Source organism: Streptopelia decaocto, assembly GCF_964273445.1.
Source record: "Streptopelia decaocto genome assembly, chromosome: Z".
In the NCBI taxonomy this organism is placed as follows: Eukaryota; Metazoa; Chordata; class Aves; order Columbiformes; family Columbidae; genus Streptopelia; species Streptopelia decaocto.
This window is the reverse complement of record NC_138657.1, coordinates 60,415,385-60,433,733: the sequence shown is the minus strand read 5'-3', so window position 1 is coordinate 60,433,733 and position 18,349 is coordinate 60,415,385. Positions and strand designations below refer to the sequence as shown.

The window sequence follows — 18,349 nt, the reverse complement described above, 5'->3', positions numbered from 1 at the left end:
TCAGTTTCTAAGTAATTTATTCATATTTATGTTACTTCTGTAATAGGGAACAAGGCAGCAGGTCAGCACACTTCATCCTGACAACTTAGCACCACTGAAAGTGGTGACACATTGGGCCAACCGCTCCCTGACACTGTAAAGGTAGCATGGAGGGGACACAAGTTATGTTTTCAGGCACTGAAGTTCACTTATATCCTAATGTTTAAGAAAAATCTGTGAAAGTGAATTGAAGGTTTTTGTGCATTTCTGAAAGGTACATGGGTCAGACCAAGGCAACAGTAAGAAGGAATTTGGGAAGGTAAATGAGAATCAGTTCTTTGTTTCACTTTTGAAATTTCAAATCATTTCATAAAAAATAAAATAAGTGATAGCAGAATATGTACCTAGGATAATCAGCCCTTTCTTAAAAAGGTGGGTAGACATCATAATATAATTTGTAATTTTGTTTAACTGCTGATAGGGGCATGAAGCTACAAAAGTGCTTCATAAGTTAATGATCAAATGGAAGAATTAATGTACAAGAAAGTAACAAAACCATCTCTAATTGTTGATTTTCAATCTATCTGGCCTTCAAAAGGTAAAATCATCACTTTAATATATGAAGGCCTAGGGCAACTAGAGCAAATAATCAAAACTGTTGTGCACTTAACTGAATTAGGATTCAAACTTCACTAATTAATGTGAAAATTCACATAGATCTATTCAGAGGTTTTCAGAGAGGATATTTTTGTTTGTTTTACCCCTTTATGCATAGCAAAGCAGTAGCTCCTGTCACTATTTGAAAGGCTTTGAAGACTATGTGAGGAAAACCACCAACATGAACTACTTTCTACTTTGTTGTTAATTTGATTCAAAAAATGCAGCATTGAAAATTGCTCTTTGGGAAGTGGCTGCACTAGTGCAATCCATATTTTGAAAAAGATATGTGTTGTTATGCAAGAAAATCTTCCTCACCCTGTAGGCCTGCCAGGAAGAAAGCTATACTCCAGACTCTAACAGTTGAGTACAGAGGGGAAAAACGTAGAAGAAAAGTGACTGAATCTCCTTCAGAGGTTTATGACATCAGACTGTCTTCTACATAGCTCAGAGGTAAAAAGCAAAGGTGAGTGGAAGGATGCTGCTCTGTTCCTACACAAAGTGAATTTTCACTAGTTGATTTGAAAAGTATTGTAACAGAAGAACGTTATGAAATTGAAACCAACAGTAGACAGTTCAGGCTTTTCCAAAAATGAAAAAACTTCTGCCAATGCACACCCTGGCCAAGGGTTTTAAAGAAACACTGAAAGGCCTTGCACAGCTCCCAAAGCAAGCAGGCAATGAGGATATATGCCTTGGGTCATCTGGGGGCAGGGGAGAAGACTCCTAAGCAGTTTCCTCCCAAGCCTGTTGAAAAGATTAAGCTGCCTCTCTGGCAATCCAAATAATATTGTTATTGATTTTCCCTTGGCTGCAATCAATGGGCAAATGCTGCCCAGAGGTGCAGCAAGGATTTTACTTTTACTAGATTCTGTGGTGCATCATAGCTATACTCTTTTTGGCAAACAAAAGGAGACAGACATAACAAAAACATCTGCTGATCTTAGTTGGTGCAAAGCAAGATTTACGTAACTAAGCTTTCCTTTTTCTCACATTTGCTATCTCTACTTGAGTTTTATTTTTTTTAAGGCAAGCCACTCTTAAAACACAATAATAGAATAACAACAATCTACATCTTGTCAGCCACCAGAGAAAGAAAAACACAAGTGTTAAGCTCTACTTTAATACGACAGGAGTTGCTTACATTTTCCTTCTTCGTTCCTGCACAGGACCTTGGTATCATCTGTACTTTCTATAATTTCAAGAGACTCCCCTGGTTTAACCTCTAAATCTTTAGATCCCCATCTTCTTTGGGGCAAGTCCTGGACTGTGGTTGTAGAGTAAAGAACTTTAATTTCACCTTCAAACTGCAAAAATAAAATGGATACTGTTTAAAACCCACCAATGTAAATCTAACAATCATGCATTTTTGGACCAATATGTTCCCATTTATTACTAAATTTTTTTAAAATTAGACAAATAATTGTTTATGCTATGTATTATGTGCCCATGCTTGCCATTTGGACTTACAAATGCTCATATCACTATTTTTACAGGTAGTAATACTTTACCTTTCCAAGGCAAAAGAACAGATTATTTACAAATTGGGGCATACAAATTAGGGGAAACCATACAGATATTTTAGTCTTTATATTTTATGTGAACTAAACTTAATTTGAACAAAACTCACTTTGAACTTTCTTCTGAACTCTTTCTCTTCTCTTTCTATCTTTTTAAGCTTTTGTGCATCTTTTTCATCTGATTTATGTTTTCCAGGGTTTGCTGATTTTGATGACCTATAACAAGAATTTCCAGATAAAAACAAAATTATGAATATGTCTGAGGTATTGATGACCTTTCCAGTAATTTTAGTGAAAATGCATTTGCCTTCACGTGCCTTTAGTATGTTTTTGTTGCTCTACAAAACTAATAGGATAAGACAATACAGATTTGATTTCAAATTAAAGAAAAAGCTGGGATTGTCTTTTTGTCTACTTGTCTCTTTTAATGAATACAGATGTTAATGTATCTATCACATAAGTGAATATGGAAAATTATTTGAAGTATTTAGCTGTTACAAGCAACAAGAACATTGCATCTACCAAAAACAGTTTAGGCAAATGATAACCATCACTTTAGAATCTCTAGGCAAGGTGCAATTTTTGTGAAGTCTCTGTATCTTTGAGCAATAGACTGAATAACACATGTGCCACTGTGGAGGCAGCGGGAAAGTCTTAGCCTTTCATACAGTAGCTGTGTGAGTCCTGTGTGTACGTAGAAATCCTTGTACACCAGGGAATCTGCATTACATGACCTATTTTGAGTCTGTTGTTTTTTATACATCCCCGATACTGTTGACTTGTGTCAATAAGCATGGAAGGGTTTCACATCCAAATTGCCCCTCCTGATGATGTATCCATAATAGGAATTTAAAGTCTGACTCTACTTTTCATAGCATCATAGAATGGTTTGGGTTGGAAGGGACCCTAAAGATTATCTAGCTCCAACCCCCCTGCCATGGGCAGGGACACCTTCCACTAGACCAGGTTGCTCAAAGCCCCATCCTTGAACACTTCCAGGGATGGGACATCCACAGCTTCTTTGCACAGCCTGTTCCTGTACCTCACCACCTTCATGATGAAGAATTTCTTCCTTACATCTAATCTAAATCTACCTTCTTTCAGTTACGAGTGCCCACTATTTACTTACTTACTTTTTAATGCTTCCTGATCTCTGCAGGACTTGTGGATGACAGTTTCACTGATGATGAATGTATGTGTGTGTGTGAACTAACCTAGATTTAAATTAGGCTATACAGTTCAAAGAGCTCTCTCTGTTTTAATACCTCCAGACTAGATTGTTGTAGTGCACTCTGTAGCTCCACCTGAGTGGAGTTGGTGACAACAGAATGTGACATGCTGCCATCATCTTCACAGATGCATCTATGCTCATAACACATCTGTGTTCCAGAAATGGCCGTAACTTCCTGGTCCAGGGATAAAAGTTTTCCAAGTTGTACTTTACACCTCCAGATGTGTTTCCTAGTCATGACACAGGGCACTATCTCCTTTTCTTTTAAAATACTGTAACAACTGACGTACTAATAGTCCCCAAATTTTGACAGGAAGAGGACTGCATGCAGAGAATCTGCAATGAAGTACCCTTAGGCCATGCATTCATTTCTACCTCTTGTCCATCAGGGACTGAACTTTACTGAAATTAAAACCATGCTTGTTTATTTTATAGTCTCATTATTATTTCAGTCTGAAATGGAAAGGATAATCCAACTGCTATTGTCAATAACAGGGTTAGGAGAGCTACAAAACCTGATACCATCAAAGCAAGCATATGTTAGTAGCAATCTATGTATAGTAAATACTTTGAAAATGTGTCACAATGTATTACAGATTTCTAATCAAGGAGGTAATTCCCATTTTCACTTGCTTGTGTTCAGGCGGTGGAGGAGGGAAGTCTGACGAATCTACATCATCATAAACATCACTGTCTCCACAATCTGAAACAACATTGTTTAAAATAATGGAAAATTATTATGCGATCCTTGAGTAGTGAATACATTGGGTTAGAATCTATGGCAGGGTAGCTAAATTGACAAGAAATTGCGATAAGTACTGTAGCCATTTAATCATCTGTAGTAACTATGGATTGTCTGTTTTGCACAATCTACTGTGCAAAACAAACACCAGCCAACATTTTCAGAATAAGACTCATTATTAATAATAATTGGTATTCACTGATATTTTAATCTTCTTAAGCCAAAGCAAGTTTTAGCACATGTTGGCTAATGCAACAGCCTTTAATCTTCATTTTATTTAATCCATTTCCCACTGCGTTGCATCAAAGTTTATTTTTTGGGTTTGATGTTAATGTACACTCAGGTATGTCTGCAGCACTCTGGTCAATGCAAGGTTACTGAGAAGTGGAAATACTTCACACGTATGTTAGTTTTTAGTCCATCTTGCAATGCCAAAGCAGTGAAAATAATTCTTACCTGAAGAATATACTTTGAGTCACATATTTATAGAGAGAAAAAATTAGTTCAACTCATCAGATCAATGGCTAGAAACATCACAGTAGCTGATAAAAGATTTAGAACTTGGTTCAGGCAAGAGCCTCAAAAGTTGTAAGAACTTACTTTCTATTCCATGGCTGAGCTGATATTTATGAGTTTTTATGATATTTATCACTGCAAATGATAACTGTAACAACAAGCACAGGATCATAAAATCATAGAATGTTTGCATTGGAATGGGCAGGGACACCTTCCACTAGACCAAGTTGCTCAAAGTCCCATCCAACCTGACCTTGTCCACAGCTTCTCTGGTCAGTCTGTTCCAGTGCCTCATCACCCTCATGGTGAAGAATTTCTTCCTTATACCTAATCTAAATCAGCTCTCTTTCAGTTTATAGCCATTACCCCTCATCCTGTCACTACATGCCCTTGTAAGAAGTCCCTCTGCAGCTTTCTTGTGGGTGCCCTTTAGCTACTGGAAGGCTGATATAAGGTCTCATCAGAGCCTTCTTTTCTCCAGGCTGAACAACCCCAACTCTCTCAGCCTTTCCTCTCAAGACAGGTGTTCCTCTGATCATCTTCATGGCCTCATCTGAACTCTCTTGAACAGGCCCACATCCTTCTTATTTTGTGTGCCCTGGAGCTGAATGCAGTACTGCAGGTGGGTCTCATGAGAAGAACTCTCTTTTTACTTTTCTAGTCTTGCATGAAGTGTTTCTTTCCAGGTGTATCTGTTTATACTCCAAATGTCAAATAAAATGAACTGGTGGAAGTCTCATAGCAAAATCATTACTCGTAAAAAACACATACTTTTTTGTAGGGAGCTTGTAGTATATATGTATCTCCTGTCTGTAGCCACATCAGTCACAACATTTGAAATTTGTTTGCTGGAACTTCCTTAGATATATTTTTATGACTAACATAATAGAAAGTAATGTATACAGACAAAAAGATTGGAATCAATATGGAGACTGAACAATAGGCTCCTAATTACCTTTTCCAAACTGCTTTGTTGAAAGAGACATGCTGGAGAAAAAAAAAAGGAAAAAATGCTCCTTAAGTATTTATATTACATTAATAGTCTATTGCATCATTTATATAATATAAAAATCTTGCAATGCAGAGGCTCTAAGTAATCTCCAGACATTTGGAAGCTCAGCTGACACCAACAATACTCACAGACTAAATATATTCTTTCCACTGAATCAGAGTAGACTGGTTCAGAAATGAATGGGAGACGATGGTGGTAAAAACACCAGTTGCTGATCTAATCTCCAGGCAGGAGGGGTAGAAGAGAATATTTGTGTTTTTCTGTTTGGTGTATTATTCTTAAAATTTGGATTAATAGGACTAGATTTACCAACTTATCTCAGATGCATTGTACTGGTGAGCAAAGTACATTTTAACTGAGGATGCAGCAAACCTATATAACCAGAGTGGCACAAAGATGATGGAGTATTTCTGTGATTTTCACTATTATTTTTTTTGGTATATTTTCATTACCTGATTTATGCAACAAATACAGCTTGTTCAGAGAGTAAGTGCAGGTGAAAAGAAAGGAGGTCAGTGTTTTTGCAGAAAAGTATCACCCTAAACTGCAATTTGATGCATGATTCATTATGCTGCTGACAGAATGTTAGTAGCATGTGATCAATGCTTTATTAGAATTAGTTAATGTGCACTGTGATTTCCTGACAGACTCTTACAACAAATCTCCATCATCTTCTGCCCCATTGACTTTGGTTGTTTTTTCTCGTACGCTTTTCTTTCTGTCATCTTTGACCTTTAGTCTCTTCAAGATTCCCCAGGACCAGATATTTTTCTTATCTTCATCCTGTGATACAGACCTTTGGAGTATGCATGCAATTATCACAATGTAAAATGTACATTCTTTTTAAAAGGTCGAGTTTAAATTCTCCATTGATGCACATAATTCTCGTTAATGCCAACAATGTATACACCACAAGGTGAGGATGCTTACCTAAATGCTAAAGTAGAAAATGTTTGTGTTAGGTAATTTGTAGATATTGAGATAGATTTGTAGGTATAGGTATTAATCTAATGGCTTGCTGTTTTCATGTTGTTACTCAGCAAACTAATATTTTAGTTTATTATTTTCATTTCAGGGCTATTTTGTCCAGTTGGGAATTTGAGCATTTCCATGATTGCAGCTGCTTTTGCTGACGTACCAAAATTAATTACTGAACAAAACTTCTCCAAAAGACCAAAGAACCCATTTTTTTGGCTTCTTGAATCCATCCTGATGAACACTCACTTGCTGATCACCCTAATTCTTGCTAATTATTGTGCCTAATTCAAAAATACTAAAAAATGACATGAAAAGACTCTGTTAAAGAAGCAAATTATTTAAATGATATAAAATCATACCTGGTTACAGCATCCTCATCATCAATCCCATCATAAATGTCTTGATCAGAAGGAGGAGGTGGGAACATCTCTTTAACAGATCAAACAGTGAATTAACGTATTTACATTCAATGCTGCTGAATAGGGTATTAATTATTGGCCTCATAAACATAACAGGTATGTGTGCAGTTTGTTCAATATCTTTTCTAGGGGACTCTTTCTGAAAACCAGAACAGCCTATTTATTAAAACAGTGATTTACACTTAACTCAGTTGGAATAGCAATTAAATGTAGCTCTGCTCATCATAATAGTATGACTACTGAAAAAAAGTGCATTTACTCTGTATTCAATGAAATTCTGAATGGCTGATTTTGGCTCAGTCATTATGATGACTGATGGGTTTTAAATTTTTGTGTGTGGCTTGAGTGATGATTGAAGATGTCAGACCAACACTCAGCAAATAACATTGTATGTTCATCCACGGAAGCTAGAGGCAAGTGCAATGTAAGCTCCTCATTTTGGTCTCAGTTCTGGCCTTTAAGCCCCACCTCCTCCAGTGCAGGGTTAGCTCGGTTTCCAATTCTAGCCACTGGTCAGAGCAGTCACTGAAACCTGTACTTAGCTGGCAGCAGCTTCATTCAGCACTGCCAGTGGATGTTTCTGCCATGACTAGTATCTAAACCCTAAGCTGAGAAGATGAGCTGTGCTCTTGTGATCAACAGGGAATGCTGCATAAATATATATGCTACCAAAGGGGAAACTGAGTTTGAATGTGCGTTCTTGACAGTGTGAAACCGCTGCAGTCATACTGGTTAGGACTCGAAGGTATTGCTGAAACTGAAGTTCCTCTTAATTCTGTCAGCAAAATGCAGCTTTAATTGGTAGTGTTACTGGATATTTCAGAACCGGATTTCTCTTACACAAAACCTCTTGGTCATGTTAATATTTTGCCAATTATATTTGTGCTGTGTTGTGGGATAATTTACATTAACATGTAAAAAAATAAAGTTTTGTCATCTGCTGGCATGCTTTTGATTGACAGTATATGAAGACAAAACTTTTGTCTTACCCAAGTTCCCACAGGTCGAGAGAAAGTTAATTTGCCCACTATACTTCCTTGTTTGTTGCCTGTTAGCTAACATTTAGCACACTTATGGATAATTACTGCATTATTTGGAAGCTGCAGAGGTTTGGATTTGAAGGTAAGCAGTGAAAAAAAAAAGTATAGGTAGAACTTACTTCCAGCTCCACTTTGACCTTCACTCTGACTGGAAAAGCAAACAAGAGATGTTTTAGAGAAAAACAGTCATCCTTTAGAAAAAGAAAATACCATGATCACCCATCGCTTTTGTAGCTCTGACTTCTAAATCTTTCGGCTTTGGTACTTGTCTACATTGCTAGCTGAGCAGTACCAATTCTGCACTGAAACCTCAGGCACATGCTTGTGTTCCATATGGGCAACAACTAAATCTGCCTGATCTTTTCTCTCTGTTTTCACCATCTTCACATCAATTTCATATGGGCAAATGGTGATTGCATCCCCACTAATGCTAAAGAAAATGTGTTGTCAAATTCTTAAGTGAACTACCCCTCAGATGAGGAGAGATTAACTTTCAATAGATTCAGGTAAAGCAGGAAAAAGATTTTTTTTTCTTGGAAATAATTCATTATAAATCAGAAAAGAGTATTTTAAAATATCATTCACAGTAATTCAAAAGGTTATAAGAGAGACGGAGAGAGGGAGAGAGGGTCATCAATACTACCTTTAGTTAATGTAAAAACAGGACAGTCTTTATAAGTAAAGCTATGAAGCAAATTCTCTCTGCATAAATCAACACAGATATTTCAAGCCAATGAAGGTTCACATTTTCATACAAGCAGAACATTTGGTCCTAATTGTTCATTGTTGTTAGCAATTTACAATAAAATGTCATTTCCAAGAAAGTGAACGTGTTTACAGCTATAACCATTAACTATATTTATAATATATTTTATATTCCTGTTAATATCTTTAAAATAGAGTACAAAATATGACTTAAGATCATAGGATAATTCATGTTGGAAGGAAATCATGTAGTCACACTTGGTGGGAATAAAAATATAATCTGACTGAACAGTAGAGATTGCATCCACACACTTTACATTCCTCCTGTATGAGAGGATTTTCTTGAGATGAAATGGTAAACAAATGAATTTATAGCTCAACTGCTGTTCATTAGGTGATGCTTAAAACCTCTAACTGAATGTTTCTAACATTTCAAGAATTTCATATTAGCCCAGTGTACTAACAGTAATAGAAAAAAAACTGATAGATTCACAGTAGCTGAGATTATTTCCAGATCACTTAAACTTGTACATCAAAACAAGGTATTTGTTAAACTCTTGTGCCAAGAAATTCTGAAATACAATAGCCCTAGTCACTTATTAATTTTGGAATATTAACAATACTACTGATAATGAGATAATATTATTTAGTCAAGAGGCTTTTTTAGTATGGCATTCTCACAGTGGTTTCAAAACATGTTGATGTATATCAGACCTTCCAACAATTCATGGTCATGAACTGAACAGAATGCTATTAATCACTAGAGAAGATAAAAATGTCAAAATACAGCTTAAAGGATTTAATGAATCTGAGCCATTCATTCATCCTTCCAAGTTCCTTACACTGTTATTTCAGTATGCAACAGTGTAAGTATTCTTTTTGCTTTTGAATTCAATACATTTTCTAAATTCCTTGCATTGAGGTAATTAATCATAATGCTTGCCTTAGTGAAAAGGATTGGCCAAGGATACTTCTGCAGTGAAGTAGCTAATGCTCAGATTACCTCAAACCTTGAAGAACTAAAGCAACTCTCGTGGCTAGGTTATGATGCTACGAGACCAGTGTGCAGGGAGGGAAACTGATATTGAGCAATCTGGACAAATATCACATGCAAAACTATATTGGCTGCTTAAAGAATTCCAGCCCGAAGGCAGATCTTTCCAAGTGCTGTTTCTGGAGCTCATGGGCATGTTCTACCACCTGAGGATCAGCTGCACCCATCAGCCAGCCAGCTGCATTCCCTTTATTCCAGCCAGGCCCCTAAGCTAAGTTGCTGGGAAGCAGTAAAGTAGGTCTAATGGCAGAGTGTTTCAAGACTGTTGTTCTACACATTGAAATCCTCTACACTCATATGCAGATCTCTAATCTGAATCCTGGGTTATGTGTCTCTGCACATCATGGCATGTAATGGAGAATAGGCACTGATTTGTTGCATCATGTGACAGAAACAGACTTCTGTGTGGGGTCGGGTAACAGTGGGTCATGTGGTCACCTTCACTTTTGTCACAAGATCACTAGGAAATTTCCCTGCCAGCAAGTCTGATACACTGCTGAAGATGGCACCTCTCTAGCTGCAGATGTATTTGATGTGAAAAATATGGCACATACAGTAGAGAGCCTGCAATGTAGTGCTGTGTTGCAAGTACGTATGAGACTGTGCCATAGAGAAGCTTCTGATGAAGTCAAAACAAGTATAGCTCATATCCATCTCGTGGGTGATCAGGAGTTTCCCAGTGCAATGAATGTTTCCGTTGCTTTTAGAGACTTTTATTCTTACATCTTATAAAAGGCAGTATGTGACTTGAAATGACAGAAAAACAGAGGAAGGGAAAATAATTGTACTTCCTACAGGTGATTTGTAATCCTGCATGTTTTGCATTTTGTTCTCTTTTGAACTGCAACACTCTAGGTCCTCTTCCAATAGTATGGATTCCTCCTGAACATGAGCGCTTATGGATGCTGGATTCCAGAATCCATTCTTATTCCTCTGACTACTTCAGTTTGAACACCTCAGTTATATGTTTATGACATAAATGGCTGTTTTTTCATGGCAAGACACTGCTTTGTTGTAAAATTCACCCTGTCTAAGCTGACTGGGTTGAATAATTGTTTCTTTTTCATTTATTCCGTATACATACCTGCTTATACTGTCCTGGTCTCCAACATCATCATAGACTTCTTGGTCACTCTCTGGATGTTTCACAGCAGTCCTGGAAGATGGTTGTTGCTTTCTTCTTAAAGAATCATAATCAATTTCCACCATGGTTGTTTTAATGTATCCATCTAAATGAATGAAACCATATAATTAGGCAGAGATAGTTTTAAAGCTTATGGTAAGGGAATGAGTTTAACAGAAGGTCCAGAATCAGTGGTTGAATTGGTTTATATGATCTTTGAAAAATATCTACACAAATAGAAATCTCAAATATGTCTTGGATCTCCTCCCAAGCTTGCCTCAGCTGATGTCAAGTTAACCTCACCTTTATTTGCCTCTCAACTACAGAAGAAGAATTTTCTGTGTATATTCCAGGAATTATGGGGCAAGTTCCCATTTGTGGCTAACCCTGAAACTACTGCAGTCTTGTGGCATATTTTAAGGCAGTCCATGACATAAAGATTCTGACAGGTCATTAGGAGAAAGAGACACTTTTTTTGCATTGATTATACTTCAGGTTGGTAGACTTGCTGCAGCTGTGGTGCTATCCTCTTGTTCCTGGATCTTTGTTAAAAAGATGTGGTTATACCATGGGTGAAATGGTTCAGGAGAAAACTGTAGCAGAGCAGATGGCTTGAGTTTGGGAACTCTGCCTCTGCTGAGGGGCATTTTAGGTAGGCATGCTGCCTGTGCAGAAGAGACCATGAGGGGATTTTCTTGACATTGAAAAATGCTCATGCATTTCTTGAAGATGGAAAAGCTGCCACTCCACTGCTTCTGAGTGAACCCAGTTTTTAGCATGCTTCCCCTCAAATCTGTAATCTTTTTTTTCTTTTATTTAAATGATCAGAACAGATTTCCCTCTGTTGTTTAGTCTTCTTCAAAGACCCTTATTGGCCTGCAAACACTGAAGGCTGAAGCACTGGTGAAACAAAGTGGGCTATAACATTGTCACTTGTCAGTGAGAAGACTTATATAGCTTGCAGTTTTTATGAAGCAAGAATCGCTTTATGAAAAGTAAATTAACTAAAAAAAATACCCATCTCCCAGCCCTCATCAAGATTTGTTCTCCTATATACAAAATGATCCATGCAAAAGCCTTATTTACAAAACTTCAAAGGATCACAGAATAGCTGATATTGGAACTTACCTCTTGAGATCACCTTGGCCAATCCCTCTACCCAAACAGGATCTGCTAGAGCAGGTTGTCCAGGACCATGTGCCATCAGGTTTTGAAGGACTTCATGGATGGTGACTCTGCCACCTCTTTGGGCAACCTGTTCCCTTGCATGGTCAGCCTCACAGTAAAAAAGTGTTTTCTGACATTCAGACAGAATTTCATGTGTTTTGGTCTGTGCCTGTTGCCTCTTGCACTGTCTCTGGGCACCATTAGAAAAAGCCTGGCTCCATCTTCTTTCCACCATCCCATCAGATATTTGTGAAGGTCCCCCCTGAGCCTTTCCTTCACCAGGCTGAACAGTTCCAGCTCTCTCAGCCTCTCTTCATATGAGACACACTCCAGTTCCTTAATGTCTTTTTACATCCAGTAGTAAAAAATGGTCAGCTGATATTGTCTAGTTCTATACGTGTGAACTGTCTTACTGAACTTATTGTCATTTTAGTCTCTTTAAAAATCAAGCAAGTGCTTTTAATAATTTTCATTGTTTTATGGATCAATCTTTTAATGTCTTTGCTATAACGCAGGATCATTAACCTCTTACCATACTCCAGATCCACTGATGAAATTTATAGAATCAGAGACACATCTTGGATTTCAGACAAAATAAAATCTAGAAATCAGTTAGAAACTTTCCACAGAAATAGGAACAAGACCAGCACTGAAACCAGGACCTAAATATTCTTTGCTTCTATTTTGGGAACACCCATGTTATTTTTAATGCAGAGACATGAAAAAACATGATCCTTGTTAATTTCATGGAGGCAAGTTCTGATGCTATTTGAAGGCTGACAAGGAATTACCTCTCAATAGGTTCATGAAGATCCAAAGATATTGTTCCTGACTTATTTTAGTGCCTATATATATTACGTTATGTTGTACAATAACTTCTTACTATGATCTAAGCCTTACATGCCAACTAAGGACAGGAAGGTGAGTTGTGGTAATTATCTACTTTAGTGGCCAGTGACTCAGCCTTGGTAAGGCTCACATGTTTGCTGTCATACAGTGAAAACATTCAGGAGCACAGTGAAGAAACAGAACTCACAACATCCTTTTATCCTGCCCAGCCACTTTCCTTCCGGGTTGTCTGTAAGGCGAATTATTTCAATTTCATCCCCCTGTTTGACAGTCAGCTCATTCTTCCCTCCCTTGTGGTCAACACGAGCTCGTGCCTGATGAAGGACTTGGATGGATCCCGTTAACTGCAGAGAAGAAGCAAAAAAAGAAAACACAGATGTGGAAAAATTGAGTTCTTTCCGGAACATTCAGACAAAAGAAAAAAATAACAGTAATTATGATTATTTGTTTAATTGACATTTAAAATGGTCTAGGCAAATAAATAGAAAGGCATCACTCCTGTCCACAATTACCCAGTTTAAATTAACAATCTGGAATGAAAAGAGAGAGCAATGGCATAGCAGTGGAGCAGCCGAAGGAGTGATGGACAAAATCACAGAAATACAAAGACTAAAACCAACAGGCTAACCTACTGAGCCTTTCTAAGGTTCACAGAACACACATATCTTTAATTCCAGTGGGCAGCTCTACGCATTTACAGAAGAACTACTCATATGAGTAGATGTTCATTAGCATAAATAAGTCTACCACATAATATTCTGTGTTTGGAATTCTACTCTATAAATGATTCTACAAGTGCTCACAAGAGACGATCACATTGTTTACTGGAATTCAGGATTATCTTTGTGAGATGTGCTATGGAGAAACCACATTGTATTTTATTATTTGTTGCTTTAAGATATATGTGATCCTGCAAAGGTGGGTGTCTGTTGACAATTATAGACAGGCTCAGGTGGTGAAGAGATGGCAAAAAAATATGTACTGAAGTGTATTTGTTTGCATTTAAGAATAACAGCATACTTTAATGGCCACAAGAGAGCAGTCTGCTGTCTGAAAGCATTCAGTGCACTAATACGTAGACTTCACAGAAGAGATCTGAAAAACAGGGACTGACAAATGCCAGCTAATCCAATATTATTAACTATTAGCATTTTCCTTTAATATTTGCTCGTCAACTCGTGTCAGTCTCCACAGCAGACCAAGGCCACAATGTGAGGCCATGGCTTTACTATGCACAGAGCATGATGGGAAGAAAAACAAAGCTGCCAACTATGTAGGGAAGGAAACACAGTGTAGCACTGTAAACAGGCATTTGTTAACAGAAAATGACCAGCAGATTTGTAAACTGTGGTAGCATGCTGACCACCAGCTATATAAAAATGCTATAAACCAGAAAGAATTGTATCATAATTTAGCCCCTAGACTTTGATGGTGACTGTTGCTCCTCTACACATTCTGTATTCCCTTCTTCCTCATCAGACCTGAAATTCCTTTAGATCCCATTAGACCAACACAAGGACAACATGTTGCGATATAATGTTGAAATCTCTTAAGGGCTGGACACTGTTGTATCTACCTGCAGTGAAGCAAACACTAAGTATATGGGATCCAATTACCACTTCTATTAACAGCTTTTGTTGCTGTTCTAGTGATGTAGATGCTTTTTAAACAGAAAAGTGAAAGGAAAAGTTTTTAAGGCCTTTCTACACAGACGGAACACAAGAAGGGAAATTAACAAAAACTACATGAGGGCTGAAAAAAGGTCTTTGCCCTCAGTGGAGAGCCTGATGTCAAGCACATGCCAAACATAAAAAGGTGGCTTAAACCTTTATTCAGAATTTATTCAGGTACTTGAACTACCTACCAAACAAATATTTTTGTAGCCAGCTGAAAAGTGTATTTAGGACTCAGCAATGCTAAGGAATGCTTCTTACATGTCTTTGGCCAGATTACAAAACAAAACCTTACTTTGAATTTCTTCCTTATTTCCAGCTCTTTCTTTTCTTTTTCCTTTTGTTCTTTCTTCTCTTGGTCCATTCTTTTCTTTTCTTCCTTGTCCCGCCTCTTCTCTTTTTTCCTTGATGATCTGAAAGTGCATTGGCAGGACTAAATGTAGCAGTGAAACAAATCTCACTAGAGTTTTCTTACCCAAGATTAACAAATAACAATATGTGATAGAAAAGGCTTCTCCAAGTGAAATCAAAGCTACAGATTCTAAACCCTAGTGTGGCTGCAACAAGTAGTGTAAACAGCCCTTTCTTTTATATAATTTGAAGTGGCTACCCTCAAGAAGACAGAATGCCAGAAAAGTTTATTTGGTGGTAAGAGACTGGCTCTGCATGTGCATGTCCAAACATCTCTGAGTTAATTTTGGCAAGCAAGCTTGGAAGCTGATGGCAGTCTAGGTGTCGTGGCACTGGTTGCAGCAGTTAAATATTTACCCAGGCCATCAGTGGTTGATGCTGCCTGAACTGAAGCCTGAGCTACACTGGACTGTGGTTTTAAACCAAACTGCAATGTATTCCAGCAGTCTGTACAAATGACAGTTTTCTGCACTGCATCATAAGTGTGCCTATCATGCCAGGGTACATTGCCTGCTGTGCCTCATGCACTGGATGGTACTGAGATCTGGGCCCTGAGATGTGATTAGGACTGCAGCTACACCTCTGCCATTTGCTGCCAGTGGTTTGCTTGAAGACCTGCTTTACAAACCCTATGGAACTAAGTGGGGAACCCTACTCTTCTTTTTTTTTGTACTTTTGCTGAACTGATATGTTGCAATTTTATTAAAAAAAAAGACTGAGGATCAATTGGTTTGGTTGCATAGTTTTTAAATGATCTGTTTTCAAAGGGAATTCAACAATGTATTTTTGCTGAAAGTCATTCTACAACTGAAACAAAGTATTTTTTGTGTAAGTACTTTAGACTGTTGCTTATTCCAAGAGAATTAGAGCTTTTTTTGGCTATTGTCATATATACACGTGAATCACATACATTTAGATATTAGCAGAGCAAGAGACTCCTCAAAGTAAAGAGCTAAACAGCAGAAAATTCAGTGGAAATCATATTCTGGCTCTGTAGTTATGCTTGGAGACTCAGGCCATAAGAATTGTAAATCCAGCTTTTCATATAAGTTCTAAGTACATTTATGTAGAAATCAAGAAAAACAACATAACAAAAGATCTATCTGGACTTCTGTTAGTTCAGTAAGCCCATGATTTTATTGCAGGAGTTTTTTCCAGCTCAGGGCATAGCAGATCTAAATAGGAAAGAACCTGTGAGCAACCTGACTTTCTCTAGGTGAAATGAATGAACACAATAATGCCTAGTAGAGACTGCAGTAGAATCACACTTTTATGCCAGATGAAGTATGCTATCAAGCTTTTAGTAATAAAGATACAGCAGTTAATGGAATATAAAATTACTACCTGATGTCATTAATGTCTTCATACATCTCTCCATCACTTTCTTGACCCTACGGGAAAAAATGAGTTTTCAAGGGCCTAGATACATTTGGAAAAACATGAAGAAAATGGACCTGCTATGTAAGCTTAATGCAAACTATATAAAAACATTTACAGAAAAATGTAAATACAAATTAACTTAGTATTCCTAAACCAAATTACTACAGTATTCAAAATCACTTGTTTTGTGTGTTTGTTTGTTTGTGTGTTTGTTGTTGTTGTTGGTTGGTTGTTTTGTTTTGTTCTTTTTCCTAACTGGTTTCACAACACCACAACCATAAATTCCTGGATTGTTATGACCACACTAGCACATAGCTTAATCCAAAGTGGATGTATTAATTGCAATGTTAGTCCTGGGAAGCCTTTATCTGTGTTGATGATTGCACTGCCATGATGAAGTGCCAGGGCTAGAAGCAGTTAAACTGGAATGCTAGTGATCTAAATGGCACTCAGATTATGGTCCTAGAGACTGTGTTACTCCTGGTATGGCCAGGCAGTCAAAGACACTGATACAAACCTGTGCTTAACCAAAACAAGTGGTTTATTACAAGAATAGAACAAGGCCCTTGTTTCTGGAAATTTTCAATTAAATGAAATGTCAGTGGATATAGAAGGGTTGTTTTGTTTTTTTTCCTTGTTTGTTTTAAATTATTTTTTGGTGTCTATCCAGCTTTGATAATTAGATCCAGTTTGGTCTGCTTACTTAGTTTTATTTCTGTCCTTTACAAAAGTAAGTGCTTCTACAATTTGCTGTCAATATACTGGATTCATTATGAAATTAATTTTCTAATTAATTGAAGGGATTTTATTAAATTTGTAAGTATGTGCTAAAAGGAGAGGTTTATCATGGAGGATAACACTTACCCCCTCTGTATTTCTATGACCTGCATGATAAAAAACAGAGACAGGACATTTATCTTTTTCTGTATGGAAAACAATTAATTCTAGTGTTAACTAATTACAAAGTGCTAACAATACTGGAGATATCAACTAGAAATATGTTCAGGCTCCTGGCTTTTAATGAGGGTATGAACACAAAAATCAGAGATTGCCAGCTTATTTTTGCAGTACAGGACACACTAGAAACATCTACAAAATAGCGTGTTCAACATACATTTTTAAAAGCAGGAAAATTGTTTTAAAGATTCTTTAGTGACATTGATGAACTTACTTATGCTATTTGTTTACAAAAATGCTTTTTACAAAAGTACAATAAAGTCATGGTTAAAAACCTGATAAATCCAAACAGACCTCAACTTTCTTGCACCAGCCCTACAGCTGAATAAGAAGGCCAAAGGCTCTTTTGCTGAGCCAGCTTCTACCCTGGTCTGCAGGAGAAGAAACTCAGTGAATCTCCTGCTTCCTCCTTACCCTGCAGGTGGTTAGGTAACAAAAGAGCTTGGGCTCAGTTTCAGCTCCACAGCACACATTGCTTTGTGGCAGGGATGGCTAGCACTAAGCGAAGCATGCTGTGCCTGGCACAGACCGAGTCCTCCTGAGGAGAGATCAGAAGGCAGATTGAAATTCTTTGTGTCACAATCTGCTTCTCTGGCTGCTCCTGGTACAACATAATGACTCGCTGCCTCTTATTGAAAGCAGAGCACAAAGCGACATTAAAAGAACGGTCAACATTTTTTTTTTTTTTTACTCAAATATAAAACAAAGCCTGCTTTACCAGAGCCCACAGCTTTAACTCTATAAGAGCAGCATTCATTTTGGTTCAGATTTGAAAATCTGGTAATTTATGTTCCCAGTGTATTGCTAACAGGAAAATAGTGGTGGAGAGGGGAAATATTTAAAGCAGTTCCTGAGAGTCTAGCATATTCATTATCGAACAGGTATGAGATAACCACTTTCACCCATAAATTTGCAGAACTCTCATAATTAATTACA

The 18,349-nt window shown here is 37.4% G+C and overlaps 1 protein-coding gene across 5 annotated transcripts in view; it reads right to left on the bottom strand.

The window, feature by feature from the left end:
* Positions 1 to 18,349, bottom strand: part of FYB1 (FYN binding protein 1) — a 70,344-nt gene that overhangs the window by 6,314 nt on the left and 45,681 nt on the right. For 2 of the 5 annotated variants that reach the window (XM_082074424.1, XM_082074425.1), the window contains exons 5-16: positions 17,321 to 17,340; positions 16,421 to 16,467; positions 14,961 to 15,078; positions 13,180 to 13,336; positions 10,938 to 11,082; positions 8,214 to 8,242; positions 6,995 to 7,064; positions 6,313 to 6,453; positions 5,601 to 5,632; positions 3,982 to 4,090; positions 2,267 to 2,372; positions 1,781 to 1,943 (exon numbers count right to left, since the gene is read on the bottom strand). In XM_082074424.1, coding sequence (XP_081930550.1) covers positions 1,781 to 1,943; positions 2,267 to 2,372; positions 3,982 to 4,090; positions 5,601 to 5,632; positions 6,313 to 6,453; positions 6,995 to 7,064; positions 8,214 to 8,242; positions 10,938 to 11,082; positions 13,180 to 13,336; positions 14,961 to 15,078; positions 16,421 to 16,467; positions 17,321 to 17,340 — 1,137 coding nt within the window. The remainder of the gene's footprint in view (positions 1 to 1,780; positions 1,944 to 2,266; positions 2,373 to 3,981; positions 4,091 to 5,600; positions 5,633 to 6,312; positions 6,454 to 6,994; positions 7,065 to 8,213; positions 8,243 to 10,937; positions 11,083 to 13,179; positions 13,337 to 14,960; positions 15,079 to 16,420; positions 16,468 to 17,320; positions 17,341 to 18,349) is intronic. The other 3 variants (XM_082074426.1, XM_082074427.1, XM_082074428.1) reach the window with 3 other exon arrangements.